The 27,377-nt window shown below is 40.6% G+C and overlaps 1 protein-coding gene across 14 annotated transcripts in view; it reads right to left on the bottom strand.

Annotated features, from left to right (window-relative positions):
* IQSEC1 (IQ motif and Sec7 domain ArfGEF 1) overlaps positions 1 to 27,377 on the bottom strand; it is a 160,147-nt gene that overhangs the window by 69,520 nt on the left and 63,250 nt on the right. Inside the window, exon 1 of one of the 14 annotated variants that reach the window (XM_035558239.2) lies at positions 18,064 to 18,187. The exons of 9 other annotated variants lie outside the window; for them this stretch is intronic. Coding sequence is in view for 3 of the 5 variants with exons in the window: in XM_035558244.2 (XP_035414137.1) it covers positions 960 to 1,024 (65 nt within the window). In the remaining 2 variants the exon portion in view is untranslated. Of the gene's footprint in view, positions 1 to 959; positions 1,095 to 12,159; positions 12,176 to 18,063; positions 18,188 to 27,377 lie in introns of those variants that run through there. 4 more of the 14 variants (XM_050712694.1, XM_035558244.2, XM_035558236.2 and 1 more) reach the window with 4 other exon arrangements.

The following is a 27,377-nucleotide window of genomic DNA, read 5'->3' on the forward strand; positions in this document are numbered from 1 at the left end:
CAGTACTCAGCGATTCCTCTTTTAACAGATCAGGCAGAATAATCAAGTTTAACTGAAAGGAAGTGCAGAGCAACGCGCAAATGGAGAAGAAAAGACTGAAGCATCATTGAACGGCAAAACGTAACTGTGTGAATACAGGCAGTGTGTAACTACAGTCACATTTATGAATTACGGTATGTAGCAAGCCATGCAAATGTAACCTCCTTTATGCAAATAGTACCCACTCAGCACACGAAACTTACCAGCTCGACTTTGTTATGTTCCTTAGGGATAAAATGAGCTCAAACATATGACTGTAAACTGTACTATAAAGCGTTTTTCTTATCAAAAAACATTTTCCTTTCTTTTACAGGAAAGACACTTCTGCAGTCACATGCAGTTATACCGAATGTAGACACTTCCTCCTTTTATAGTTTTCCACATAGGCACTCACGCAGTTTACAAGTGCCCATCTTTATTTAAATTGCATATTTCTCTAACAGGCAGTCACCTCAGAATATCATGCCTTTTTTTTTTTTTTTTTGAATAAACTTTCCTGGTTTCCGCAGGGATAAATTTATTTATTTTGCGAGCGCACTTGCCAGGGTGACTATTCTAGTCTCCCACAACCTGCGCACGAAAAGAATTTGTGTTTGGTTTTCAGGCGGCTCGCAGCAGCGTCCTGCAGCCCTGTGCTTTGGACGCGTTAATTAAACAGTTAATGGCACAACAACACGGGGTACGTGCACACGAACATGAGAGACCAGCCGCCTGCTCTTCTTGCACCAGTTCTTCGGGACGCCGGCTTTAGCGGCCTTTGGACCCGTTCCCCCCCGCCGAGCCGAGCCGTGGCAGCCCCGGCACCTGGCACCGAGCCCCTGAGGCGGCCCCGGCGGGGCCCGGCCCGGCGACGGGCGGGAGCAGCCCTTTGTGTGACAGGACGCCCCCCACACCCCCCGGCCCCACGCCCGGCGGCTCACCAGCTGTCAAGCTCCAGCTCCAGCAGCGACTGGGTCCTCTCGGAGCTGCAGTGCAGGCACCACATGGCCGGGCCGGAGTGCCGGGCGGGGAGCCGGGCACCGCCACCATAGCCGCCCCGCCGCCCGCCCCGCCCCGCCCCCGCCCGCTCCCCTCAGCGGCCGCGCGCGGCGGGGGGGGATGCGCGTGCACGGCGTCAGGCGCGCACGCGCTCACGGGGCGGTTTCCCGGGGAACGCGGGGCGCCAACGGGCGCGCGCTTCCCTCCTCAGTCACTCGCCTCACGGTGCCAAACGTCCCGCCGCGTGTCCCCTTGCCTGGGCAAGGAAACGGGGCGGTGCTGTCGACATCACAAGCATTCAGACACCGTCTCCACTTCATAACAGTCCAAATCGTGTTTCCTTTCAATAGAACTTTCTGTTCTGCGTCGCGCTGCGATGGGATGGGTTGAGGTTCTCAATTACCAGGCAAAAAGCGAATCCATCCTGTGAAGCACGTACCAAAGATAACAGTACACCAAGTGCTGTGGAGGCTGGGTGACAGGAGAACAACCATTCTGTGAGGAGAGGTTGATTTATTACAAGAAAAAATAGATCTATCAGAACCAGGTTTTTCGATAAAAATGAATAATTCAAAAAAGATTTTCAGGTCTTATTATCCTTGGCCGTTTCACTGAATTCTGACCCAGAAAGCTTCTCGATTTTGCTGTATCATGTCCTCAGCATTTCTAAGTGGGAATGGAAGGAAACTTCCACTACCTCCAAAAACTCGTAGCTCAGTGGTAAAGCAAGTTCTGGCAGGCACTAACTCCTCGCTACAATCACTCACACACACACACACACACTATATATATATATATATATATATATTTCATCATCACTGTATTTGACAGATCCCTCCTATTTTTTTCTGAAGCAGATTCACCCTGCAGTAATTAAAGTATTGCCAGAAATAAAGTCTAAACAGAGTTAATTAAACTCAGTAATTCATAAATGAAAACCATCTTATCTCCTACAATACTGTAAAATGCATTTTAATTTATACACACCTCTTCTGTAGAAACCACAGTTCTGCAAAAATGAGAACACAAATTATATAAATTTCTCTCACATAATAATATTTTACATGTTTTTATCAAAAATGCTTATGCTTCACGATGCTTTCCAAGCCTTCCTCCCTCAATGCCTGGAAATGAGAGGGTTTGCAGTGTATCTGGAAGGTTAACTCAAGCTCTGGGCGCTAAGGAGTCAGCCAGTTCCAGGGCTCGTTGCTCCCAGGGAACATCACCTACCAGCTGCCTGCTCCCGTTCAAAACGCTGAGCTCCTCTGCTGATCTCCACCACAAATAATTTTGAAGAGTACTTGCTCTTCAAAACTTACAAAGACTACTCCCAAAGCATTTTTAGTTTTTCAGGTCAAAAGAAACAGCTGAAAATGCACCATAAAGCCAGTAGATAAATACTGCTACCCACAGGTACAAAGAAACGAGTGTTTCAAAAAATAGTAAGGCTCATGTGATTAATATCCTATAATAACACAAGAAAGAAAGACAAGTTTTAAGTTTGGGGTTTCCTGTGAAAACATTTCATGGAACCGTCAAAACAACTTGCTTTCCAAATTAAGTTTGCCATCATCAAAATAAGCATCATGTCTATGTAAGCTGGGCAAGCTAACCGCAGCCACTCCTTGTCTTCTTTAGATGCCAGAGTACTGGAGAACTGGAAGCTCATTAGGAAAACAAGAACCATTCTTGCAGGGTTGTTGGTGTTTGGTTTTGGAGTTTTGGGCTTTTTTTTTTTTTGGGGGGGGGGGAGGGCACAGGGGCAGGGGATGTCAGTGAGTTTACTTCTAAAAGGTTCATTCATAATCGTTTGCACAGTATTTACTGAAGTTTTTGGAGGGAGAGAGCAATTTGCACTATACTTTTTAGGAATGAAAATATTCCAGCACAAATACTGCCTGATCTTTGTAGTTTGGGAAAACTCAGTTTAGTCAGAAACTAAAAATGTAGCTCAACAAATCAGGCACAAGAAAGAGCAGATTAAAAGGCTAAGCTGTACCTTGTACTGTGTATACCACATACCCCTTATTTACAACACATACCATGAGAACTGATCACATCTGTCTGGATGATAAAAGAATCAAAACAACTGTACTTAAACATAGTTAAACCTATGGATTGAATGTGCATTTTGCATAGTTTCCTAAAGAAAGCATTAGGCATGGATTCCAATAAACCTGGCTTTAACCAGCTTTCAGTGAAACTCAAATATTTTAAGGAAGGGCACACCTATACTAACTGTTTTGATAGTAATGTTCCTGCAAGTCTATAACCAGAGACTATTTACACTGCAGCGCCTGCTTTCAACATCTAATACTTATCCAGGCGGTCTCTTAGTCTCTTCACTAGAGAAGTCTTTGACGTTCTGGGGTAGACAGACACTGCGACAATGCTTTTTTCTCGTCCTGACTCAACGCCCTCCTGCATCAAGCTTCGTCTCTACTTGTAAACAGAGACAAATCCAAAACAGACATAAGCAGTCCCCAAGCCAACTGCTAAATGGAAACTGGTTTCCAGAGAAGTAACCCAACGCAGCCAGTCTGAGCGTAGGCTGTGAAGGAGTATATATACTGGAAAGGGAAGCTGAGACACTCTGACCTCAAAAGCAGTCACGGAATTTTCTGAGGATTCTGCTCAACCTCTTCCAAATAGAATCTTCCTTCTACTGATACAAAGGTGCTAAATAAACAAGCAGCCTATCAACACTAACATACCCCATTTCAAATATTACGTGGATAATTGTTACAGCTTCCCCCACCCTCAATTTCAATAACCCCAAATTTCCTGCAACGTTTGCATTAAATTACTTGTTTTCAGTAAGGGTCCTTACAACCTGAAGCAGAGATTAAATACCAAAATCATCTACATATTCAAGATCTCACATGTATTCCAACAAGAGAAATTAAACACAGAAAAACAAATTATTGATGCACTATGCAGATGGCATTGTGGTTTCAGAGGTAAGGCAGCCCGATGCAACTATTTTGCAAGGGATTTTTTGTTTATGTTTAAGCATCCGAAATCCATCTTTGCTGAACCACAATCCACAGCATGTAATCCAGCAGGTAACAGGCAGGTTGTGATTTTTCATAGACAGGTAGGCTTGACTTTTAGGACAATTTTCTGGTGGTACACAGCTACATATTTTTGCTATCCTGACTATATAGGCGGGGTGCTTCTGCTCTGTGCCAAACATACAGAGGTGATGTTTCAGAAGAGGGGGGCCAGGAGAAAATCTAACAATGCAGAGCTCATGCTAACGTCTATACCACTTATCTGCACTTTGTAGGAAGCTTTGGCAGAACCAATGTGACTGACAGAGGCTGTATACTCTGTTGTTCCCCAGCTGCCATCTAGCTGGCATTAGAGCTGCCTCCACGGCACTGTACAACTACGCAAAGCAGAGTAAGGAGACAGGAAAGTAAGTTTTCATATCTTAGCATTCTTATTCCTTGTATATTGTTGGAGCACAACTAGCAGTACAACACAAACTTATCTTTGCTTCATTAAAAAAAAAAAAGTTTTGTTTGACTTAAGAAGAAATTAAGGAACTAGAAAATCTGTGTAAGAGTAAGTAAATCAAGATTCACACTATGAACTCATACTTGCTAGATCAGGCCAGAATTTAGAGGCAAATAGCTATGAAGCAAGCAGGCTGGCTGGCCTCAGGAAGGGCTTACTATTGACAACTGGTTCATTCACCCTGTTTTTTGGCCAGTGTGACCAGTAAATACTAATGACAAACTCACAAAGGCAGCTCCAGTTTTGCTACCATTATTAATGCATTTAACACCTCAGTAGTGAATGCTAGACTATTCAATTTTCCTTGCTAAAGCTAACTGTATTTTATTTCTAATACAGAAACATAATTAAACCTTAAATTAAGCACAACACTGAAATTTTGGTATATCCAGTAATTTACATAAATCACAGTTATTTAATGTGTTAATAGCTAAGATAAAGTTTATAAACCCCCAGAGTGCAACAAACTCAATTTGTAATTATGAGCACAGAGCAATTTGTGTAACATGTCATCTAAATCTACAGTAATTATGACCCTGCTTAAGGGTAATTCCCATCTTAATCACATTTAATACACCATTATTTCCAAGATCTAAAAGGCTGAAATGGGTATTTATCTTGCATTTTGTTTGAGTAAAAGCAAAGTGCTACCAGGAAGAAAAAGAAAAAAAGAAGAAGAAACTAGGGTTGTCTGTATACTACAGAGTATAAATACAACCATGGAGCCTCAGACAATAAAACGCATACACAAGCCAAATTACCTCACTCCTCGCTCAGTGGGCTTTTGGGGGATCCTAATCCGATTCATCACTTGAAAAAAAATATGCTAACACATAAAGATCCCCCCACGACCCTCCGATGTACTCTTGGCTTTTCTTACCCTCCATCCCTCCACAGTTACCTGTACACTTAAGGAAAACAAACTGTTCTTTAAAAAATATGGGGATATATTGGTTCTGAGAATGTACAGTACAATGTTTTTTCACAGTGTTCACTTACGGTGCATGATGAAAATTATCAATAAACATTAATTGATTCTTACACTGTATAAACATAGCATACTGTGATAATTTTCCCTCGTGACCTGGAATTGCATAGAAATTCTCAAATATGCCAAATAATTCTCTAAGAGCTAACACTTTACTGTATTTATCCTAGTTTTGTATCCTCCAAATTGATTTCATCTTTTCTCATATAAGCCCCCTCATTTCCTATGGCTGTGTCCTAGTTCACTTACTATTTTTTTAGTGCCGATATACAAAAATTAGCATTAAAACAATAACTGCAACTTCATTTTTAACTGAACTTAAAAGACCTTTAAATAAACACATCTGGGAAAAGGCTTTATGGTGTCGGTTGCCATGGAGCAGGCAAAACAATGAGTCTTTGTAGTTGCTTTGCTCTTCTAAGAACAGACCCAAAGCCTATTTAAGGCGATGGAAATCTTCACTGACTTCAAGAGGCTGTAGACTGGAAACTGTACTTTTCTACTACACATCTCAAAAAAACCACACCACACCTTTAGAAAATATAAAATAGTATTATCCCTAGGTGAATGATGGGAATATTGAAGCACAAAAAGCATAAAGCACAACAGAAGAGAATTAGAATAACTGTCACTTTTTAGTTCTGGGAGAACTAAAAATGAAATGGATCTACATATTCAGCTTCTTTATCCTGTTCCATAAAACACGATACTTAGCTTTGGAGAGGGAGAAAACAATGATCTTTTTTTCACCCCTCAAAAGAAATCCTGCTGGTGAAAGTCTGGGGTCTGCAGGGTCTTTAGCCCTGGTTAGATTTGAATAAGAGTCATAATTTTGGAAGAAAAAAGCAATTTACACAGTGCTAAAATTGTTACAAAACACTAAGATACACTAATTCATCCAGTGGAGAAGCACGCAAACCAGAAAACCCAGTAAGCTACAGCAAGTTGTAAAACATACAAAATCTCAGAGATGAGAAAAGCAAAGCATAAAGAGGATTAGATCACAGTCACACCATTAGTCCAAAGCCAGGATTCCTGACTCAAAATTCTCTGCTGTCAATAGTCTGACCTGATTTTATCCCTCTGTGACAGAAGCTGATCCTACAAACCCTCCCTTGTGTGGAAAGCTATTGTAAATGATGTTATTAGGTGCACTACAACAGTGACTGATTACATCCACACACAAAACATTGGAAGAAATAATATTAGGCAGAGTTTTTACCTAAGTACAGTGTTTAGAAATTTCAAAGAACTATGGAAAACTGATCATGCTGCTTCTGAGAAGATCTTTTAATGTCACTCATTCTGCCTATGCTACCCTTAGTGCTACTCACAGCAAGACGTGCTTCTGGTGTTCCAAAAAATTCATCAGTTATTAGATAATTACATTTCATTATAATGCTGTCAAGCTTTTAAACATTTATTTTGACAGATCTGTAGGCATGTGGAATGATCAATTTTTGTGTGGGAATTCCATGCAACCTCCCTTTCAAAAAAATAATTAACCCAGAGACCTGCAGCAGTCCTCGATGCTGCCATGACTCACCCAGCAGTGGAGCTGTACCTGAGAAGGAGAAGCTGCACTCTAGTGAACCAACAGTGAGCGGCGGTCTTCAAGAGAGAACACTTTCTTCACACAAATCCGTGGAGAGAAGGATAGCCGATGCCTGGAAATCCCCCAAAGAAAGTACAGACTGACAAGGAGCCAGAAAGCCCCTCTGGAACAAAATTCATCTGTAAGCTAAGAAGGCCACTCTATTATTGCCAGGAATTGTATATCAAAACACAGTAAAAGGGAGAAGAAAACCTTTGGTCTGCATTCTTAGGGGCAATAAAGGCAGGACTCTGTACTGTGAGTAGAAGGTGACTGCAATTTACAAGTCTGTCAACACCCTTACACGTCTAATAGTCCTTTGTTTCTGCACGTGCGATAGACTCCTTCGTTTTTCTCACTCGGAGTGCCAAGTCCTCCGGTGAATCCAGAGCTCCCACAGCTGAGCAGAGACGGGAAGGTGAGCTCTGGCAACACGAAGTCACAGACCCACGATTGTGCTGGCTCCGTGTGTGGTGCCACTGCTGAGTGAGGCTGGCAGGCAGTGGGGTTTGTGCGGCTTGGGGATGGGGAACTCAGGATGTAAGGAATATGTACTGGTGCTCCACCACCACAGACCTCACAGAGAGACAGCTGAAGTGCTCCGTTTCCTGGCTGTTATTTAGTCATAGTAAATGACTACAGTAATTCTCCTTTACTGGAGAAACAGTGCAGATTTACAGTCAGATTAAGCCAGCAGTACCACTGAAAGACGTGGTTTGCCTCCCCTCGGGCTCTGGTTCTCACCTCTGCACCTTCCTCACCCCCTTGCAGCCACATTTTCATGTGTGGGTGTACTACAAGATATGAACACATTTAAAACAAATCTGGTTACTGCAGGTGAATTTTGGATGTTTCAACTTATATAGGGCAGTTGCACATCGAGTAGCTATTAGTATCAATAAGACCCACTTAAGGTGCAGACTTTCACTATTTTTCCTTACCTTCAGGTATTATCACCAAATGAGACTATAGTGGAAACATTATGACCTGGGACATTTTAGTATTACTAAGTACCACTGCAAAAAAAGCCATAAGAGAACCCACAGGCACAGGGTGACACCAAGGCCCACACACAGCCTAGGCAGTAGTTAGCAAACTTGTCACTGATTGAAATGTCTTTAAACGAGGCTGGACAAAACCAGAACGTCGAGATGATTCCTACAATCCAGGTAGCTAAACACAGCATATTAATGCTCTTAAAGCACCTTGTGGATACTATTCTTTATAAATATACAATACAAGAAGGTTCCCCACAGCTTCCTGTTCTTTCATTTTATGGCAGTAATAATGTGCTCTCTGTGAAAAGCATTTCTTTGGGCTTAATGGACAGCCGAGATTAACAATGCTTAGTTATGCTTCACGTCATCAACATCATCTCAAAAGCTCTCAATCCCCAAGAAAAGCATAGTTTTGTTTGCTTAGAATTGAATGGGTTTTTTGTTTGTTTGTTTGTTTGAACGATTTGCAATTTCAGGAAGATGAGTGAGCTTGTGTGTGCCCACTGCATTTTGTACCTACACTGAAGTGAAGTAGAAAAATACAGGACCACTTTTAACATGGCTTTATGATTTTTTTCGAATTCTGGGAAACACAGAATTGTGTTGCTTTAAAAAAAAAAGTGGAAGAGTTAAAAACCTCAAAAATACTGTCTGAAGGTATACAAAAGTAAGTACTAGTCAGTGTTAAAGTAAATATCTGGATGTTGCTAATTTATGTTCCGTATGAGTGTCTTTCTATACCAGCATTAATGACATCTGACTCAGTATAATGTGCTATATTGAGAAATCATGTGTACAGCACACACCATGTAGAAGCACATATTTTCCACGACTTGTCTTTCTGTAAGTAACATTCTAAATATGGAGTTTTTCTACTTGAAGTTCAGATTGTGTTACAGTTGATTATTTTGATAGCAACCACTAACTTCAAACAGAATTTACAATGACAAGCATCACTGAAATGTCCCACATATATATGCATTATTTATATATATAGAACACATATATACACATTTTATATATTAATATAAATATAAGCATGTAATATAAACATAAGATTGTATATGATATAAATATGTATTAGTTATGTTCTATATATATAAATATATTTTGTATATATAGCAGTTGAACAAAAATCCAATTTTAATGTAAAGAAAGCATTTTTTTTACTGACTGCTTATTTAAACAAATGATTAAGAAGAAGGTTAAAGAGGAAGGTCTTATTACTGGCCTGGTGTTATATTTAAAAGTATTTTAGTAAAATATTTTCCAGGCTTCAGCATTAGTGCACCGCTGAGCAATACAAAATTTTTTAACTCAGGAAGTGTATGTATCTACTTTTAAATGTGTCACCACGGAGATGCACCATATCACTCGGAAGGCTAAATTAAAATGCAGAAATATTTACAGACGTGCCACTTCTCAGCAGTTGCACATTCTTAGGCTCACAGCCCGATACTGCAAACTGCTCTCTGCAGGCCCTATAGAGCCCCTTCACACAAAGCTCACTGAAGGTCTGACATTTACAATTTTATTTAGGATGCAGCAAGGGGTGATCACCAAGGAAAAAAAAAAAAAAAAAAGCAAAACCAAACCTAAACCACATTCGCTAACAATGCTTGCACAGCAAAATGAGTTACTGTACTAAGGTCACCCTACATATATATATATATAAATATATACATAGAAATGTATATACACACATATACACACACACATAACCTAGGAAACAGCTGTTGCACTGACAATACCACTGTGTGTGGTAACAAAGTACAAGCCTCCACTAATTGACTCAAGTCCCTGAACTCGACTGAGTAGCCATAAAAACTGTTATGTGGGACAGCTGCAAGAAAGGGAGTGGAGGAAGCAGCGTTCAGGCCGAGCGTAAATTGTGCAAACAAATATTGACTCTTCCCATGGTAACCTTTATAGCTATACTTTGAATGGTATTTTGAGCCAGATGTAAATAAGCAAAAATAGAGAAGCCAATAAACACACACGTCAGAAGTGAAACATTCCATACTAATGCAGAATAAATAGCCTAATAAATGATGTTACAACAGGAGTACTTCTGCAGTTTCCTGTACCTGAGCCAGAGGGTAGCACAGGACATTATGCTGTCCTCCCTATGGGATTTGGGTGAACTCTCAGAAAAAAAAAGACTGGGTGACACTGGTCACTTCTACAGGAAGGTGGGCACGGCACCAGTGCCCTGAGCACAAGTGTGCCTGTTCTGCCCAAGCTCTGAGCAGAGCAGAGCTGCACAACGGAGTTGAGACGTCTGCTTTTGCTTGCAACCCCAACAGCTGCCCTGGGCAGCTTCCAGCCCTGAGCTCTACCAAAAAATACACCTGCTATGCACCTTTCTGACCTGAAAATGAAGACGCACTGTGTCAGAGCAGGACAATGTTACATTACCTTTCTAGGCATTATTAAAGACGATGAAAGAAATGATCGGAAAGTACCAAACTGAAATTATGCTGCTCGATTTTACATGCAGTGCATCAGGGGTTTAGAGGCGGGTTATGTATTACTACAGAGTGATAAATTCAACCGTAAAGAGAGTAAAATATTTGTTCCATCTTTTTCTCTCACAGATTTCTCCTTAAATACTGTCCTTTAGCTTGCCATGCTGAGCATGCCTGTATAGATCACAGACACGCAGTTCCAAACACGTTTCTGAAAACATACTTCCAAACTACCTTCTTTCTAACACTGACCTATACTGGTATGCTAAGAAAACACAGGGACCAGGAAAATTCCTCTTTGAAACCCTTCAGTGCAAGCCACTCCTCCTCTTGAAGGTACCAGGCCATTCCTCCCTCAGCTAACGTGCAGCCAGCCCCCACGTGATGCCACAGTGAGAGCAGCCCCACGTGTCCCTGCCCTCAGACCACCAGGAATGTGCAGGAAGCAGCCCTTGGACACTGGCCTCTGTTTAAAAAGCTCCTACCAGATTTGCCTGAACCTTCTGCAAGGCAAGATTAGCAAAATACCAGCAGAAGAAACAATTTGCATATGACAATGCACGTACACATTTATTCACCAATGAGCAGGATCTGTTTTGTTTCCTTTTGGCCACGCATAGCTCCTGAAGCTTGCCTTGCACAGGGCTGTGTTTTGGCACAGCTGCACACTGACTGCAGAGGTAACAGTGAGATATCAGGATGCTAAGTGCTCATCTTCTCAAATTACTGCTTACTACAATCCTTGTTTTGAATTTAAAAAATAAAAAAATAAAAGAGAGAGTCCCAAAAGAATGACTACCCAAGATAAACCAGTAGCACAGCTCAGTGAATGGCACATGCCAGCCAGGGCTGGCTGACCAGAAGCCTCCCCTGCTAGCAGCTCTCCTCCTGTCTCAAGAAACATTCCTGCAGAACTCCAGCTGCCACTTGCCCCACAACTTTTCAGGTGTGTATTAAGAGACCTATACCGTAAGCAAAAGCGTATTTTAAACCACTGCTTTCAAAAGGCAACACAGCAAAGGGAATTGGGTTTTTGTCGCCCATGACAAAGGGGATACTCCACAGTACAATCCATTACTGAAGGCACTTGTAACTTTTGATTGACTTCTTGCTCTGTCACAGAAAATATTTAATAAATTAAGTCTCATCTAAATCAGATGAAAAGAAAATGAAAAGCCATTTGCTAATTAATTACATGGTGCAGTTATCGATTATGCTAATTAATTACATAGTAGAGTCAATAGTTGGTACATACAAAGAATATCGAATACAGCCAGTTGATTTATGATAAAAAACCACCCCCAGGTGTCTCAGGAAAAGCTGCTAAACAGTCTGGAGGTTAGAAACAGGAAGTAATTTCAATGTAAATTCATTTTTTTTGCCACTGTAAGGAGGGAAAATCTCCCTTTTTTCCTCTACTCCATGTGCTCATGCTACAAATTGCAGTAACTTGGCAAATAAAAACAACCCTGAAGCAATGAAAGACAGAACGAGGAAGCTGTTGTAAATGGATGGTCTTTGGCATTTGCCATAAGATTATTCAGTGAACTAGTTTATACCAATGTTAGTTACCTTTATTAATAAGAATGAAGAATGCCCGGGACTCAAAGGGACTCTGCAATTCCTCCTCCTCAGCCCAACACACCTGACGGCAAGAGCATGGGCAATTTTTTCACTTTGTATCCTCTCAAGTTAGCTGACCAGAGAGATTTCCTGGTGGTAGGATTTTTCTCAGCATGCTTAAAGATCTGTTGGTTGAGAATCCTGAAAACTAAATCACAAGAAACATTTTAATTTGTGGGTGGGATTGCCCAGTGGTAACTGAGGGCAGAGCACGACCTGCTCCAAGCAAATGACAGCAGGATAAGGATATCCACTTCTGGCCAGCGGTATTCTGTGGAAACCTGCCCGTGACTTCGCCATCTCATGGGCCTGATGGGTGCCCAAAGTACAGGTGAGGATGAAATAGACTATTTCGTATGCTGGAAATCATTTAGAGACCACAGATATTTCTAATATGAACACTATTTTACCGACTGTAGAGTTGAAATCCCACCCTAACTCAAATGTAAAGCTAAGCTTAAGATGCAAAAGCTACAATGCATACTCATCACAGGAGACGGCAGCACATTGTCAGGGAAACCAAAAAAGGTGAAACCAAAGAGCTGACAAAATCTAACACTTTTCTAGAAAACCTGTTTTGGGTTCGGCAGATGGGTTCTTCTTGAACAAACACGAGGATAATGTTTACTCTTGGTGGAAACCTGAGCCCAAGTGATACGTCACCAGCTGTGGCCATTGTGCAAAACCACGTAGCCACTCCTGGTTCTCCAGCAGCGTTTGAGAACATCACCTAGCAGCAACGTACAGTGACCACGCCTCTGAAATCCACCTCTATGATCCCAAAGGGACATTTATAACACTCAGTACTGTCAAAACACCCCATTATGTTCACTAAGAGCAGACTACCGCTTTGGGCCTCAAGTCCAACATAAAAGCAGCCTACTGAGCTAGCAGTCTGACTTCTGACATGCTCTTTAAATAACTGATGGAGTACATAAGTGTAATACGATGAAAGTGGCCACTTTTACCTGTGGATAGTCTGGTAACCTCATGTTATTTCTGTATATCTGCAATGCTGCGGTTATTCCTGTTTGTCACCCTACCAAAAAGAATGAAAGAATTGGAGGACAAGCACTTATTTATTTAGTTATCAACTAAAAAAAATGGTACTTAAGCCTAGGAACAGACTTCTGGTTAGAAGCCTTTTGGTTAGAAGCCTTTTGCATTTATTTGATTGCATCACCAGCTTGGATATTATGCCATCTCTCGTTTAAATTATGAACTGCAAACTAATTGAAATGTGAAGCATTGCTCAACCAGTTTAAAAATCATCTTTAGAAATTCAGTCATACTTGAGTTAGAGTAACGACATTTTTCTTCCTACAGGAAAAGAAAAAAAATCAGAATTTATCTTGCTACTCTGTATTATTTTAATAACTTTTCTGCACTGACAACAAAATCCATGTTTTTATGTCAATATTATGAAAAACTTTTCAAAAATAATTGCAAAGATATTTTAATGCATCTAAACTGTATCAGTCCCTTCCTTGTACAATCATTTCAGTATTTTCTCTTCCAAATCACTTAGCAGTCTTTTGTTAACCACTACCACGAGTTTCAAGAAATAACAATTTTCAACAAATCTTTAACTTTAAACCATCAGAAAAGATGCACCTTATTTATATGATTCTCTTTCTTCATATTGGAAAGAATGTATTTCCCTGGGCCAGATACAAATGAGGTCATTCATTTTGTATTGAACTTGCCAATGAAGTCAGCGGAGCCTATCCTGGGATGTAGTCAGTGGTGTTTCCTTACACTTACTTCATATTAAATGTCTACTTTCAAGCATATTCTGGCCATTAAGAATGAAAGTTACTTTCAGCAACTTTCACATATACTTTAGCACAAAGGTGTTTGCTGTTTTTTTGTTGTTGATCAAATTAGCTTTCAGTAACAGTGAAGTATTCAAAAGCATCCATTTTTTCTGTTGTCATAAGACCTCTCCTGTGAGCCAGAAGGAATGAAATAATCAAACAATCCAAGCTGGAGCTATTTCAAGTGGATTCTTCCTGAAATCCACAGGAGGAAAAAAAAAAAAAAAAAAAAAGCATTCTGAAGGATGTAGAAAGAGTATGAGGGACAACCTAAAACTCTCAGATTTTACCCTGAAATGGATTTTGTTTAAGTGTCCAATGGCATCTGCAAAGTCTTTCTCAAAACAGAGAAACCTGAGAAGATGACATTGCTCATTTTGACACAAGCTCCTGGCTAACATTATGTTGAGCCAGGGGATGAAACCACCAAGACTCCCCAGCCTCATCAGAGATTTAAGCTGAAGGGAAACAAATGGTTCTTGGGTAGCTGTTTCTCAAAGCTGCCATCATCTTTCATTGATACAGCACTGAGATGTTTTATATATAAAATGTATTTAAGTCTGAGGAAAGCATTCAAATGGTGATATGCACTGCTATTTGTGCATCTTACTCACTGTGCTTCATAGCGCTAGGATTGTAGAATGGAAGTTGCAGCTTGCAACAGCTGAAAGGACCAAGTACCACGGGCATCAAAGAAAGGGGAAGCCTTCCACACTGTGATGTTCAATGCTACTTAAGATCCCTTCAGGCTGCACTGCCAACCAGATGGAACTTGCCTAAGATATTACCTTAAGAGCTCAGACAAAATACTGCCCATTTCACAGATCTAGATTTACCCTCCCTTTAAAATAAACAAGTATACGTAAAGCAAAGAACCCCCAAATACTTAAGATAAAAGGCGCATTACAAGCACTCACCACAACAGTATTCCATGCAGAACCCTGTATTTAATGCCATCACTGCTCTGTCTGGATGATCAGAAATAAGATTTCTCTTCCAAATAGTAATGATGCTACAAGTTTCACTTCTGTTTACAGCCACAGAACATACATGCTAATAAGAAAAAAAGACTCTCATTGTTTCTCCCAAATTTGCAAATGTTATGTGCTGTGAAGCGCGATATACAACCCAAGCTCAGTATTTCCTTCTTTTCCTCCACCACCAAAGCACAAGCTGAACAGCCTGCTCACAAATTACTTTCTCCTTGTAAGTCAGAGATGTACTCTTGAGAGACATCTGGTGAAAATTTCTGCATATGCTCTGCATGAGCTTACGTTATGCTATTGTAGTCCTGCAGTGAATTAGAATGGCACATACATTCTTCAGTTAATTCATTCTAAAAACAAAGAGTTAATTACTTTAAAACTGTTAACAAGAAGTTCAAGCCCTTATGTAAAATTTTTGAAAGAAAAGTAACTTCTGGTCTGTTATGGATTTAATTATACCTAGCAAAGGACCACATAAAAATCTCAGGCATTCTTTCTTTACTCAGACTAATTGCAGCTGTGTGTCAGGTTCTCTCTGTCCAGGACACATATCATAGAATATCCGAGTTGGAAGGGAGCCACGAGGATCATCGAGTCCTACTCCAAGCCCAATTTCTCTTAAAACGCCCAGCTCTGCATGCAGAGGACTTGGTGTGCCCACGTGCATGCATTACACATGAACTATTACATAACTGCATCTACAAGTATGCAGTATAAATGTAAAAAGAGGTAATAAGCTTTCAGAAAAAATTCCCAGATAGTTTTGTTTTCGAGAATATATTTCTGCATTTACACTTTTCCGAGCATGCTGACAGTTGTGGCCCACAGAACAGCACCTCTTCTATAGGTGGCAATTCCTTCTGTATTTCTGGAGGAAGTAGAGAAGACCTGACTTCATGGGAAAGCAAAAGCTGCAGAATTCAGATACAAACTCTAGCTAGCAAGGCCTTCTGGATGCCTGGTACCCAGAGTTAGTGCTTTGAATAGATCTGCTAGCAGTGAAGAGTTTGGCAAACTCCCAGGCAGGGGACAAATGCCCAAAGCAAGTTAGTTTCTGCTACAGGAAGCATCCGGAAATACAGTGAATGTTCAAAGTCCGTATCATTCAAAACCTAATTTAATCAATTTGCCAGAGCCATTAAAATGTGCCCCTCCAGGGGAAAGGCAAAGGCACAAAAAAAGCATCTCATCTTGGTTCATTTCTAGAAAGTGTGGTCAGGCAGTCTAATCAAGAGGCCAGACAAAAACAAGCTTGATGCTGAAATTAGTTTTTTCTTGCTGCTTTAATAAGAGAATTTTTGAATTTTATTTTATTATACACTGTTAGTTGTGCACATAGCCATGCTTTGTCAGCTTTTTCTGCACCATTTTCTCATTTTGGACCTCCACGGGATTGTTAGATTTAACTCATCCAGACTCCCCCAGCCATGCTGTCAGTGCAGCAGTTATTCAAACATGTTTGGATTTTGTTGTGTTCAAAAAATAGGAGGCTGTTAGTTGATCTTGCTACTACAGACAGTCCTGAAATAATATTAATATTCCATGGGCTCAACCAATGCTGTTTACATTCATAACCAGATGTAAGCTCCTCATCAACAGCAAAAGCATCAGCTTCATCGGAGCTGATCGGCAATCACTACAGCTTCACACTGCCTAGCTCAGGACCAAATGAGGGAAGATGCCCCTGGTTGCAGGTATTGCTATGTTTACAGGTAAAGCATAACACACCAGGTACAAACCTGAAATCCATATACTGCTCTTGGTGACCTTTCCTAAAAGGGCCCTAAATCTAAAGCAATATGTAGCAATCAATCTCAAAAACTAACGTGAAAGTTTGCTGGGTATATACACCCTCTTCACTTAGTCTTCTCATTCTATTTAAATGCTAGAAATAATATGGATTTTCCAGTAAATTATATTAAAATATATAAAGCTTATGATTTCTGACAGATGACTCAAAATGGATTTACATTTTTGTTTTATAGTATAGAAAGGCTGGTGTATAAGGAATCCAAGCAGCCTTTCAGATTGAACCAAGCAGCACAAAGCCACCATTCCTCAAGTAGGATGCTAATACCGTGTAGCTGACAGGAAGCAGAATAACCTTAGAGACAAGAGTTAGAACAAAGTCTCTACTGAAATAGCTCAGTTCAGTATTTATAGCCAGCTCTTACAAGAACACTTTAAGAGGTAAAACTTGACTAGTTTTGCTTGCTGAAAACAGAACCAAATGCAGAGAAATTTATACGTCTCTGCTTCTTTCTCTTCATATAAATCTGGCATTTTAGACTAAAATTCTTCAGCCAAATAGCCTGGGTACTATTTTACCTGACAATGCTAAACAGCATTTAGGTCAGTGTACACAGAGCTTTCCTGGTGTCAGCTGTTTGGCACTGTTCACCTTTGAATGGTTCCTCCTGCTACTCTCTGATTACAATGTCATTTGCACATATGGAAGAATTTAAGATCAGGTGACAAACCATACATTTTGCTTAAGCTGTGCTGTTGTAGAAAAGTAAAAGTCAATCAGTTAAGACTTACTTTGGAAAATGTCTTTCCTCCAATCTCTCATATACATCTTGCCAGAACTTACTCCTGCCTGGCAAGAGAGCAATTTACGTTTGCTGTCAGAATGATGAAATACGGTACCCTCTCTTTCACAGAAAAATTTGCATTGAAATCACCCTGCTGCAGTGTGGAGAAACAGCACAGCAGCTTTGTGTAATGCCTTTCTTGAACAAAAGCTTTAAACGCCTTTAGGTACTTCCCTTCTCAGGTGAAGAAAGTATTGATGTACAAATATACATATGGATAATCTAAACAGGGAATTTTTAGAGCATGAAATATCATAGAGATCATTATTAGCAGTATTATTCATCCACATTTTTCCAATGTAGTTTGTTTCAGAGTTGCTCTTGATTTACAGATGAATAACAAAACCAGCATGCATCTTACTGAAGCAAAAGAGCATACAAAATGAGGAGAGAAAGAGCAGTGAATGAAAAAAATACAGTAAATGTTTTCAACCGTGTCCAACACTGGCATAAAACCTTGCAGTTCCACTGACGCTGAAGTGGTTCTGTTATCAAACACCTGGTACAGCTGAGCATCTCAACTGATGAGAGGTTTGAGTACATGGGATACAGACGAATTGTTTCATTTCGTTCACAGGTTCTAAACCACAGAAAGAAATGAATGAATTTAAGTAGCTTAGTAAAAACATCACGTTACTTTATTTATTCTGTATACAGTAAAAGCTAATATATTGTTTTTTACTGCATGTTCTAACCCAGATTTTATATTTGTTATATTAAGATACTCTGTAAGAAAATAACATCTACATTAATGCCTGAAATGCAAGTGCATTTTGTACAAGAATTTATAAATATTAACAAGATAAAATTTAAAAATGCAAAATACACCATTAGCAGTTATAAATGTTTAATTCTGAGGGAATGGGAATAACAGTTTCATGTTCATGCAAGTCAAATTATATTAAAAGAATAAATATGTACAAAGCGTTAAGAGGACAAATGAGTATTGACTTGAGATGACTCAAAAGCTTTTCTGCTATTCTGCCTAGTCTCAATTCAATATATGACTTTTAGGTCTGAAATATCTGTTTGGTATTGATAGTGATTGGTAGGAATCTAGAAGGTGGAAACCCAAATGATAGCATTAGTTGTATTAATTCAATCCTGGCAGTGTTTGTCAATATCACTGCTAAAACTCAGAGCTAGACTTCATAAAGCACTTTTCACGAATAAACAATGAAAGACAAAGTTTATCAAGGACCTCCTTCACTAGGTGATGTGGATGAGAGGTCATGGTATTCATTGCTTTGTCCATGGGCAATAGACCAAGATCTTCAGAAATTTATTTAAAATCCCAAATTAGGCTGCCCTTTTTTTTTTTTTTTTTAAATAGTTGGGCAGTCACCTTAGAAACTAATTCAGGGTTCAGAGCCTCTGGAAAAGGACTAAAATCTAGTTCCAGGACTCAGGGGAGATTTCAAAGGCAGCTTGGCACTGTCTGCTTCTCACAGTTCACCAAAGGGCACTGAAAGCCCAACTCCTGTTTGTGCTCTTGAAATCACTTACCTAATGTTGACATATACAACTTTGATTTTGAAAATCTCAGCTACAGTACCTAAGTCTAGATGTTTTTTTTGTTTTTTTTTGCTTGTTTTGTTTTGTTTTTAATAGCTGCAATAGTTGAACATTTCTCACAGATAAACCAAAACATTATCATATATTTATAACCTTCCTACTCTAGAGACTCCCTGGCTGGACTAGCAGGTGAAACTAAAGCATTGCAGTGGCACTGTTTTTTGTTTTTTTTTTATCCCTGAACTAGGACCTTGAGCTCTCTTATTTCATCAAGGCCAATAAAGGCCAAGACCACAACTCTCTTCTGACGTGGTGATGAGGAAATAGCCTGAATAATTTCATTTCTCACTTCTAGGATCACCAAAACATCTGGGAAAAGATGGAATGGAAAATGAGAAAACTCCTGAGGATCAGCTTTCTAAGTAGCTCAAAAACTTACCCGGAGCACTCCTCCTCTTGCAGACAACTGCTGCAGGAGCCATTCAGGAGGAGCTGTAACAGTTTTGCCTCCATGCTCACTGCAGCTTAAGTAACATGAACCCCAGAAGGACTGTCTCACACAGAATAAACTAAGAAAATTAACTCACAGTAATAAATTAGTAGTTTCATTTCACTTCTAAGATCCAGGCAAAGACATGAACTAATAGGAATAAGGAATCTGTCATTTACGAACAGAATTTCCATGTGCATACATCATACAAAACAAAGTCCTGCAATATCCTGCTACGGGCTAATGCAGAACAGCATCAGCAGAGCAATGACGGACCGGGGGAGAAATACCCATCCCTCTGTTCACAAAGATATAGATAAGGCAGATCAGCAGGTTAGTGGTCATTCAAAGTCAACATTTTAAATGGCTAAGTGTAAAGGTATGGCATATAAAAGTACTAAAACCGTAACTCCTGAGGAACACTTCTAACATTGGAGGGATATCTGAAGTACTCTGTAATCACCTTAAAAGGACTATTTATGTATTCATTCTAACTAGAACAAGGTGGTTTTTTTTTCCTTGCATCTGTCACTTAAAATAAGAAATAACGGCATGGAAAGAAGAACGCAGTATAGAAGAAAGGGTCTATGCAGACTGTGAGGCAGGCATCATAAAAAGCAAAGAATTTAATATGAGACGGAACTAAAGAAAATTCTTCCATATAAAGAACCAAACGTTCTCAGCTTTGGCAGACTCCTGCATCATCAGCGGTAAATACCTGTGGATTTGACAGATAATCATAGCATCATAGCACCTTCATCAACAAATTCTCTTAAGATATTTTCCAAAACAGTAAACAACATAACAACCTAATTCTCAGGTATAAACACGCAGGCAAATGCAAGATGAACTGCACATTGTGCTATTAAGCTCCTCAGAATGATTTACAGCTAATTGCCTTTCACTGTGGAAAAAAAACCCTCCACAGCCAGGTCCACGCTAGCTTCCAAAAGCCTTAACTGCTTACTCAAACTGGGATCTGAAGCTAACAGGCATCCCAAGCGCTACACTGAGCAGTTGCAGCTCAGAAGAGTTTGGTTTTAATATGCATCTTTGTTGCTGGCCAAGAGTTGCAGGGGGTGAAAGCTTATGCCTCCTGCTTCTCATTACATGCTGCTGTGCCATCATAATTGCAAAACAACCTCAGGCCTTGCAGTTCTGTCATCTCCAACAGGTAGGTTAGACTTTATTTCATAAACGGAAGAATTAAGATGGGGATTTTAACATTGCAGAATTTATTCGTATTATTTTATTGTAGAATTTTAAGCCTTTTTGAGTTGGTGCACAGCTCGTGGCCCAGTACTCCAGCTGTTGCATCACAACACAAAATGCCGCAGTGTTTATTCTGGGGTCTAGAAACTGTGGGAGCTATGTGGAGTCTTCCTGGCCCTGAATTGCCCATGGAATTCTGTTTAAATCTTTAAAGAATAAATAACACTCTACTGATTAAGATCCTTTTAAGAACAGTATCTTAGTCCCCTGATTTTCTTTGCGTGTACATCCTATTTTGCAGACACGCACACTGTTTGTTTTTAGCCACACAGACTGTACTTGCTCTCAGACCCCAAGGGTGAGGCAAACAAGACAGCAGTGCAGGGCGGCACACAACGTATTTTTTAATTATGCTACCAGTGATGTGAAGGCAGCATGTTAAATAATATCCTTACAACAGCTGAAAAGTCTTCTTTAACAAATTCCAAGGGAAAAACATTTGCGTCTGAAGTTTCACTTAAGCAGGTGCCCAAAATGCCACTATACACAATATGCCCACTGTACACAGTTATGTCCAATGAATGACACCAGAGGGATATAAATAATTTACAAGATAACCAAGATGCCAAGGTGTGTGTCGTGTGTCTTCCTGTTCCAGGCTACACACTACAGGGAACTGACTATTTTTAGAAACATACTTATGCTAACATCTGCTATTTTAACCTATGCATATATACACAAGTAGCTCCTAGCTCTCAACAGGTTTTCTTCACCTGTATCAGCTGCTCTTCTTCCATAGCCTACAAGGCTGTCGTAACTCCTGTCATGTTTATCTTCAGGGCAAGTTTCTTACAGTAACAGTTACATCCTACTTCCTACAGCAGTTTTATAAAGGCAATCTGCTTGCATTACCTCCAAAACAAGCTGTAAAAATACATCTGAAAGCCTTCACCTCTGGTGTATATACGTGGTGTGGATACATGGGCTGGAATAAGAACTGGGCAAATTCTGTCCTCCCTGGCTTTCTGGAAGAAACAACAGAACTGCCCAGTCCCCAGGGTGACACTAAGTTTTCTTTGTGATAGTCTGTCTAGGAGGTAGCCCTGTTATCACAGACCAGCTCAGTAAGCATCAGATGGTTTTGGATGCGTGCATTGCCACCTGTCAGCCTGTTCAGAAAAGAGCCAATGTGGATAAAACCACATTTTTTTTCTGTTCTTTGTCCCATTCCTCCATCCCTCCTCCATGAAACAAACAAACAAAAAACAAACAAACAAAAAACCTCTGAGGGAACCGACTGATGATGAAGGGAAGAAGGATTGCATATCTGCTTGGAGAGCCTCTTTGGCCTCCTCTTTACCTATAGCTGCTCTATATTGTGACACACCAAGGAGAGGAGAAGAGGAATAGTTCAGTCATCTGCCATAAGCCAAGGTAGCAAGTTGTTAAAAACGTGGCCATTTCATTCCCACACTGTGGAGATGAAAGTTCCTTCACAACAGCAATGATAGTACCTTGGCAGCACAGGAGAGCTGCTCCACGTTTGCAGAACTGGAAAAAATCGGGCTCCTTCATGGGGAAAGCAGCTGCGGAAGTTTATCTCCACCCAACAGATTCTGCAGTAATTTTAGGAGCAAAACTGGGAACAAAAACCTGACAGTCTTGTGCCTTGAAGCAATAACCTGAACAATTAGATTCATACGGAAGACATGGAGCTCTGGTGGCTGGGTGTCCAAAGCAAACACGAATACATACTAAATCCATGGCGGCCCCCTTGAACTCTAGCACGTGAGTGCTTACAAATCACTTCATTTAACCTGACTAAAGAGGCTGCCGCCTGTGATGCCGGGCTGTTAGAGCAGCTTCGAAAGGTGTTTTACAGGAGTCCTCCAAGGCAGGCAGGCAGGCAGCCCCCCTGAGCTCGTTACGCGCGAGGCCTACAAGCCGCTCGCTCAGCGCAGGCCCGAGGATTAGTCAGGGTCAGCTGGACGCCGCACATAACCCTCGCCAAGCAACAGCGTGCGGCAGAGGCATTCCTCAGATCTGCTGACAGCAACAATCCTGCTGCCAGAAGTCAACCAAATATGTAAGCCTTCAGAGTACAGCATTTCCTTAGACACTCAGAACGTCTATTCTCTATTACTCCTCGTAGCAATTACATCAGGCAACCTCACATTCACTTGTCAGGAAATGGCAGCGTGCTCCACGAAAAACATGTAAGGTGGCATTTTAGCACTACTGCAAATGACAGTTTAGGGTCAGCAGCTGGCCACAGCTGAAGTAAACTGTACAGAGGAGAATTTTTACAGTGCTAGCAATAAAAAGGGCTCTGCCACAAATGTTAGTACCAGTTTTCTCTGAAGTAAAGCTATGGTTAAGCTCTCAGTGGGTAAGGAGGGTGTTGTCTTGAATGCCTGTCCATATATGCATACTATGTATTGGAGGCCTACAAAAGATCTGATTGTTCCAATTTAAAGTCCCTGTCTTGCTTTTGCACTTCACTGTGCTAAAAAATGAAAGCATGAAATATTTTATATTCATCACCACAATGGCTGGGAGAGGGTCAGAAGCTCAGAGATGCAGCCAGGCCAGGCCAGCGCTGCTCTTACCCGTGAGGGAATTTTAACTGCAGACATTTTGCACAAGCTAATAAGGAATGTGGGCTGAGACTGCAAGAAAAAAATATGCTGAGAATTTTGTTCTAAATTCATTGAACTAAAAAATGAACATTAAATTGGGATTACATCACCGCTAGAATATACAGCTAACAGGTCATATCTCTCGGTGATGGCGACGTCAGCCACAAAACTCACCATTCCACCCAGCTTTGGGAAACAAAACTAAGCACTTGTTTGGAACATTTTAAGCAGAGTGAAAAATTACTTCCTCATACTCTGGTTAAATGTTCCTCTTTTTCTGATAAAAATTAAAATAAAAAGACCTTCAGTAATTAAGAAAACACACTGCAGGTCCTCTAAGTATATTACAATATTTGGAAACAGTTTCTGGAATCTTACTGAAAGGGATCTAGCCTGCTTTTGTAAAGTCTTGCTTCAGAAGAACTCCATATTACAGTACACGTATATGTTATTCTAACACAAATCCCTTCCTCTTAATTTAAAAGGTCCAGAAATGTGCAGTGCTCTGGCAGCCAAACAACATGGATATTTTTGCTTAAAGAAACCCTTCTTAATTCTTATAGAAAGAGTCTTGGCAAGCATCTGTAGCAAAGCATACATCAGGAGCTAAAATTTATATTACACTTAAGAGAAACTGCCTGATGGCTCCTCCACGCTGACACTGCAACTATGCCATTTGGGGGGGTGGAGGGTAAACTTTGCTTTAAAATTAATTGTTTAATGTAGGAGTCAGCTCAGTAAACGAAGACAGATGATTTGCCCTTGTGTAAAACATCACATCAGGTCTCTGTCGACTGTTAGCAGTTCCACCTCCCTTGGGGAGGTCTTTGCTTCTCGCTGACCACGCTCTCTGAGATCGTCTCAGAGCCCATATGGTTTAGCAAGATAGTGGCTGTGCTTCACGAGAACATCACTAAAGTATTTCAATTTGAAAGACGAACATATTTGTGCAACTAAAGCATCTATTCAACAGAAAACACCCTTTGTGCTTTCTGGTCCATGAGGACTTCACACAGTTCTCTGGCCCCACAGCCATAAAAACGCACCCAGATGTAAAAGCTGCGCTGCTGCGGGCGTACTGCTTCCCGATGTGCTCTCTACAGCCCCACCAGCCATCTGGGGAGGGCAAACCTGCTCTCTGTTTCAGGATCAGAAAGGCCTGGTTCCTGAAGTCATTGGATAAAATCTCTCAGCTGGCCAGGCTTCATCTCACTCGGGGTATGGCAAGTGTATCTCACGTTGGGTTTGTCAGAATTTGGCAGATGAAGGTCACATCCAGAGAAGGGACTAAGATACTGCACAGACATAATTTAATGTCACAGAAGTGCCTTCCAGAGCTGTTCCACCATTGCTCAGCTAATAGGGTGGCTATTTAAAGAAAGCAAGCTCTTTCTTTACAGCGATACAATCATTTTGAACAGGACTGCTGTGTGACCAGCTTGGGTCACAAATTTTTCATTTCTTATTTAGGGAACAAAGACCACCAAGTTATTTCTGCACAACTGAATAAATCAATTAAAATATTAATTTCCAGTTCTATCTGGAAGTATTATAGAGGATTAGAGTACCCATCAGAACCAAACCAAAGGTGCCACAATGCTCAGGAAGTGCTGAGTACTTTGGTATTAAATCTCTGGACTATTTTCATTTCAGTGCATGCCCACAAACCTTTATTTCTTTTAAGTCACCAATAAGAGGGAGTGTCTGCTCTGTGCTGTCAGGACAAAGGCACAAGGTAGTTTCTCTGCCCTTAGTAAAACAGGACTCTGACACGTACCAGCAGGCAAGGCGACCCGTCTCATTAGGTGTTCCATGTGCATGAAAAACAGGCAGACAGTTTTTCCTCTAGGAACTGGAGGAGTTAAAACACACCAGATTTTAGCTGCAAAATATCATGTAGGCACACTCAGGATCTTGTTAAGTGTGGAAGGGGGTGTCTGCAGCCTTACCTCAGTACGGTCAGTGATAAGTAGACTGCTCACAAGATGCAGTCACAAAGATACATACCACAACATATTACACAGCATTTCTAAATTCTCCTTCCTGCAGAAATAGCCACTTTTGCATTTCTTGTTAGATTATAGCCGATGACTTTACAGCATTAGATCAGCTCATTATTCAACCAAGTAACCTCTGTGCATTTCTGTTTTCAACTTTACTTACTCTTACAGATCAAACACAATTTATCCTCCTCTTCCTAACCACAAGCTTTTGCCAGTGTTTATGCCATAAGTATGCCCCAGAAGTAGATATTCTCTTTACCCAGGAAGCAGAAAGAATTATTTTTCAGACTCCACAGTTATCTTGCACGCTGGCTGACGCCACCCAGAGCATACAGTACTTTTTGCAGCAAGATTCAGTAAGTGATGACACTGGTAGTCTGCAGATTGTACTCTGATCAGCAGTTTGTATGAAATGAAGAACCAAGGTTGCAGGCTGGCTGGTGAACAACAATTATGAAAGAAAATCCTACTATAGATCCATAGGCCACAAAAATATGATCACTTGTCCCCTTTGACAAATATCCTTGTTTTCTGTACTGGTTTGTTGCGTGAAGTTCATGCAGCAACCTCATTTTTCATCTCCTGCACCCCAAATTCAATGCTGGTTACATGAGAAACAAATGTGTGCTTGGCTATCATTCTAATCCAAGCAACAGACAGATCAGCAGAAACTTTTACCTACCTAGTGGGTGCTGTAGCTAACTCTTTATGTACCCAGGAGCCAGTGATGCTTATGCCCAGACATGGAAGGACACACATTCAGCTACCTGGCTGCAACTATCTTAACACAGCAGGAGGAATAAAGCCCAAACCAGCGCTAGTGAAACACTACTTGTCACTGTTCTCAACTTTTTGCTTTTCCCCTGCATTGCCATGTGTTGCTACTTGAGCCTATCCTTGACACCGAAAGAAGGCAGGCTGCATCTTCAGGGGAAAAATCAGGCACATTGGACCCAATTCTACAAGTCTGCAGTGAGAGAAGCCACAAAATGGTCTGAGTAACAGCTCAAGCCCGGGGGGAGGAAACATCGTTTGGCCCAGGAACCGATAGACTTGAGCTTCAGACCACCTCCCTGGGGGCTCCACATAGGCAGCTACATAGACAGCTACTCCTACGAGCAAGCTACATGCTAGGGTAGAGTTTTTCTCTGATGTGCCTCAATAACTGCATCATTGCTGCCTAAAAAAAGGTAACTACACACAATAGTTTTTGCTTGCATTTGCAGTTGTGATCACAATAAATTTTATTCAGGTGCTGTATGGAGAGAGCAAGCCACACAGCTCCCCAGGAAGCTGACATTCTGCTAGAGAACCAAGACCAACAAAGGACCTCCAGAGAGGCCACGAAAACAGCACACGTGCAGATGACTCCAAAATCATCACATCTACTACATCTGTAGCTTTCTGGAGGGTTTTAGAATTATTTGTTTATTTTGCATGCTAATTTTTTTTTCATCCAATAAGCTATGTAATTACAGAAAAAAGGCTTACCCTTTTGATGTCCTAAAGCATGGAAAAAGAACAAGATTGTGCCTATAGCATTTGATGCATACACTTAAAAAAAAAAAGTAAGGAAAGAGTTAATATTTGATTTCCTACATCTGACCTATGTACTATTTTACATTTTCCAATTTGTTGTTCCAAGTAACCATGCGATAGATATGAGCCTATGTTTAATATAAAACACTCAGTCACTAGACAGCCTTTGAATCTGAACGACAGTTTCCTCAATTCTATTTTAATTTCTATTGTGTAGAAAAGTGTTTAGAGTGTGGGCCTTACTAAGAGATGACAGAATATCATTTTACAGTAATTCCAATGCTTTAAAAGCTGCTAAGAAGCCTCCACTGAGATGACAGGGAATTGTGAAGCACTTTGAAATGTTGTTTCATCCATTCTAGACAGGTTTAA

This window comes from Cygnus atratus, chromosome 10 (assembly GCF_013377495.2).
Source record: "Cygnus atratus isolate AKBS03 ecotype Queensland, Australia chromosome 10, CAtr_DNAZoo_HiC_assembly, whole genome shotgun sequence".
In the NCBI taxonomy this organism is placed as follows: domain Eukaryota; kingdom Metazoa; phylum Chordata; class Aves; order Anseriformes; family Anatidae; genus Cygnus; species Cygnus atratus.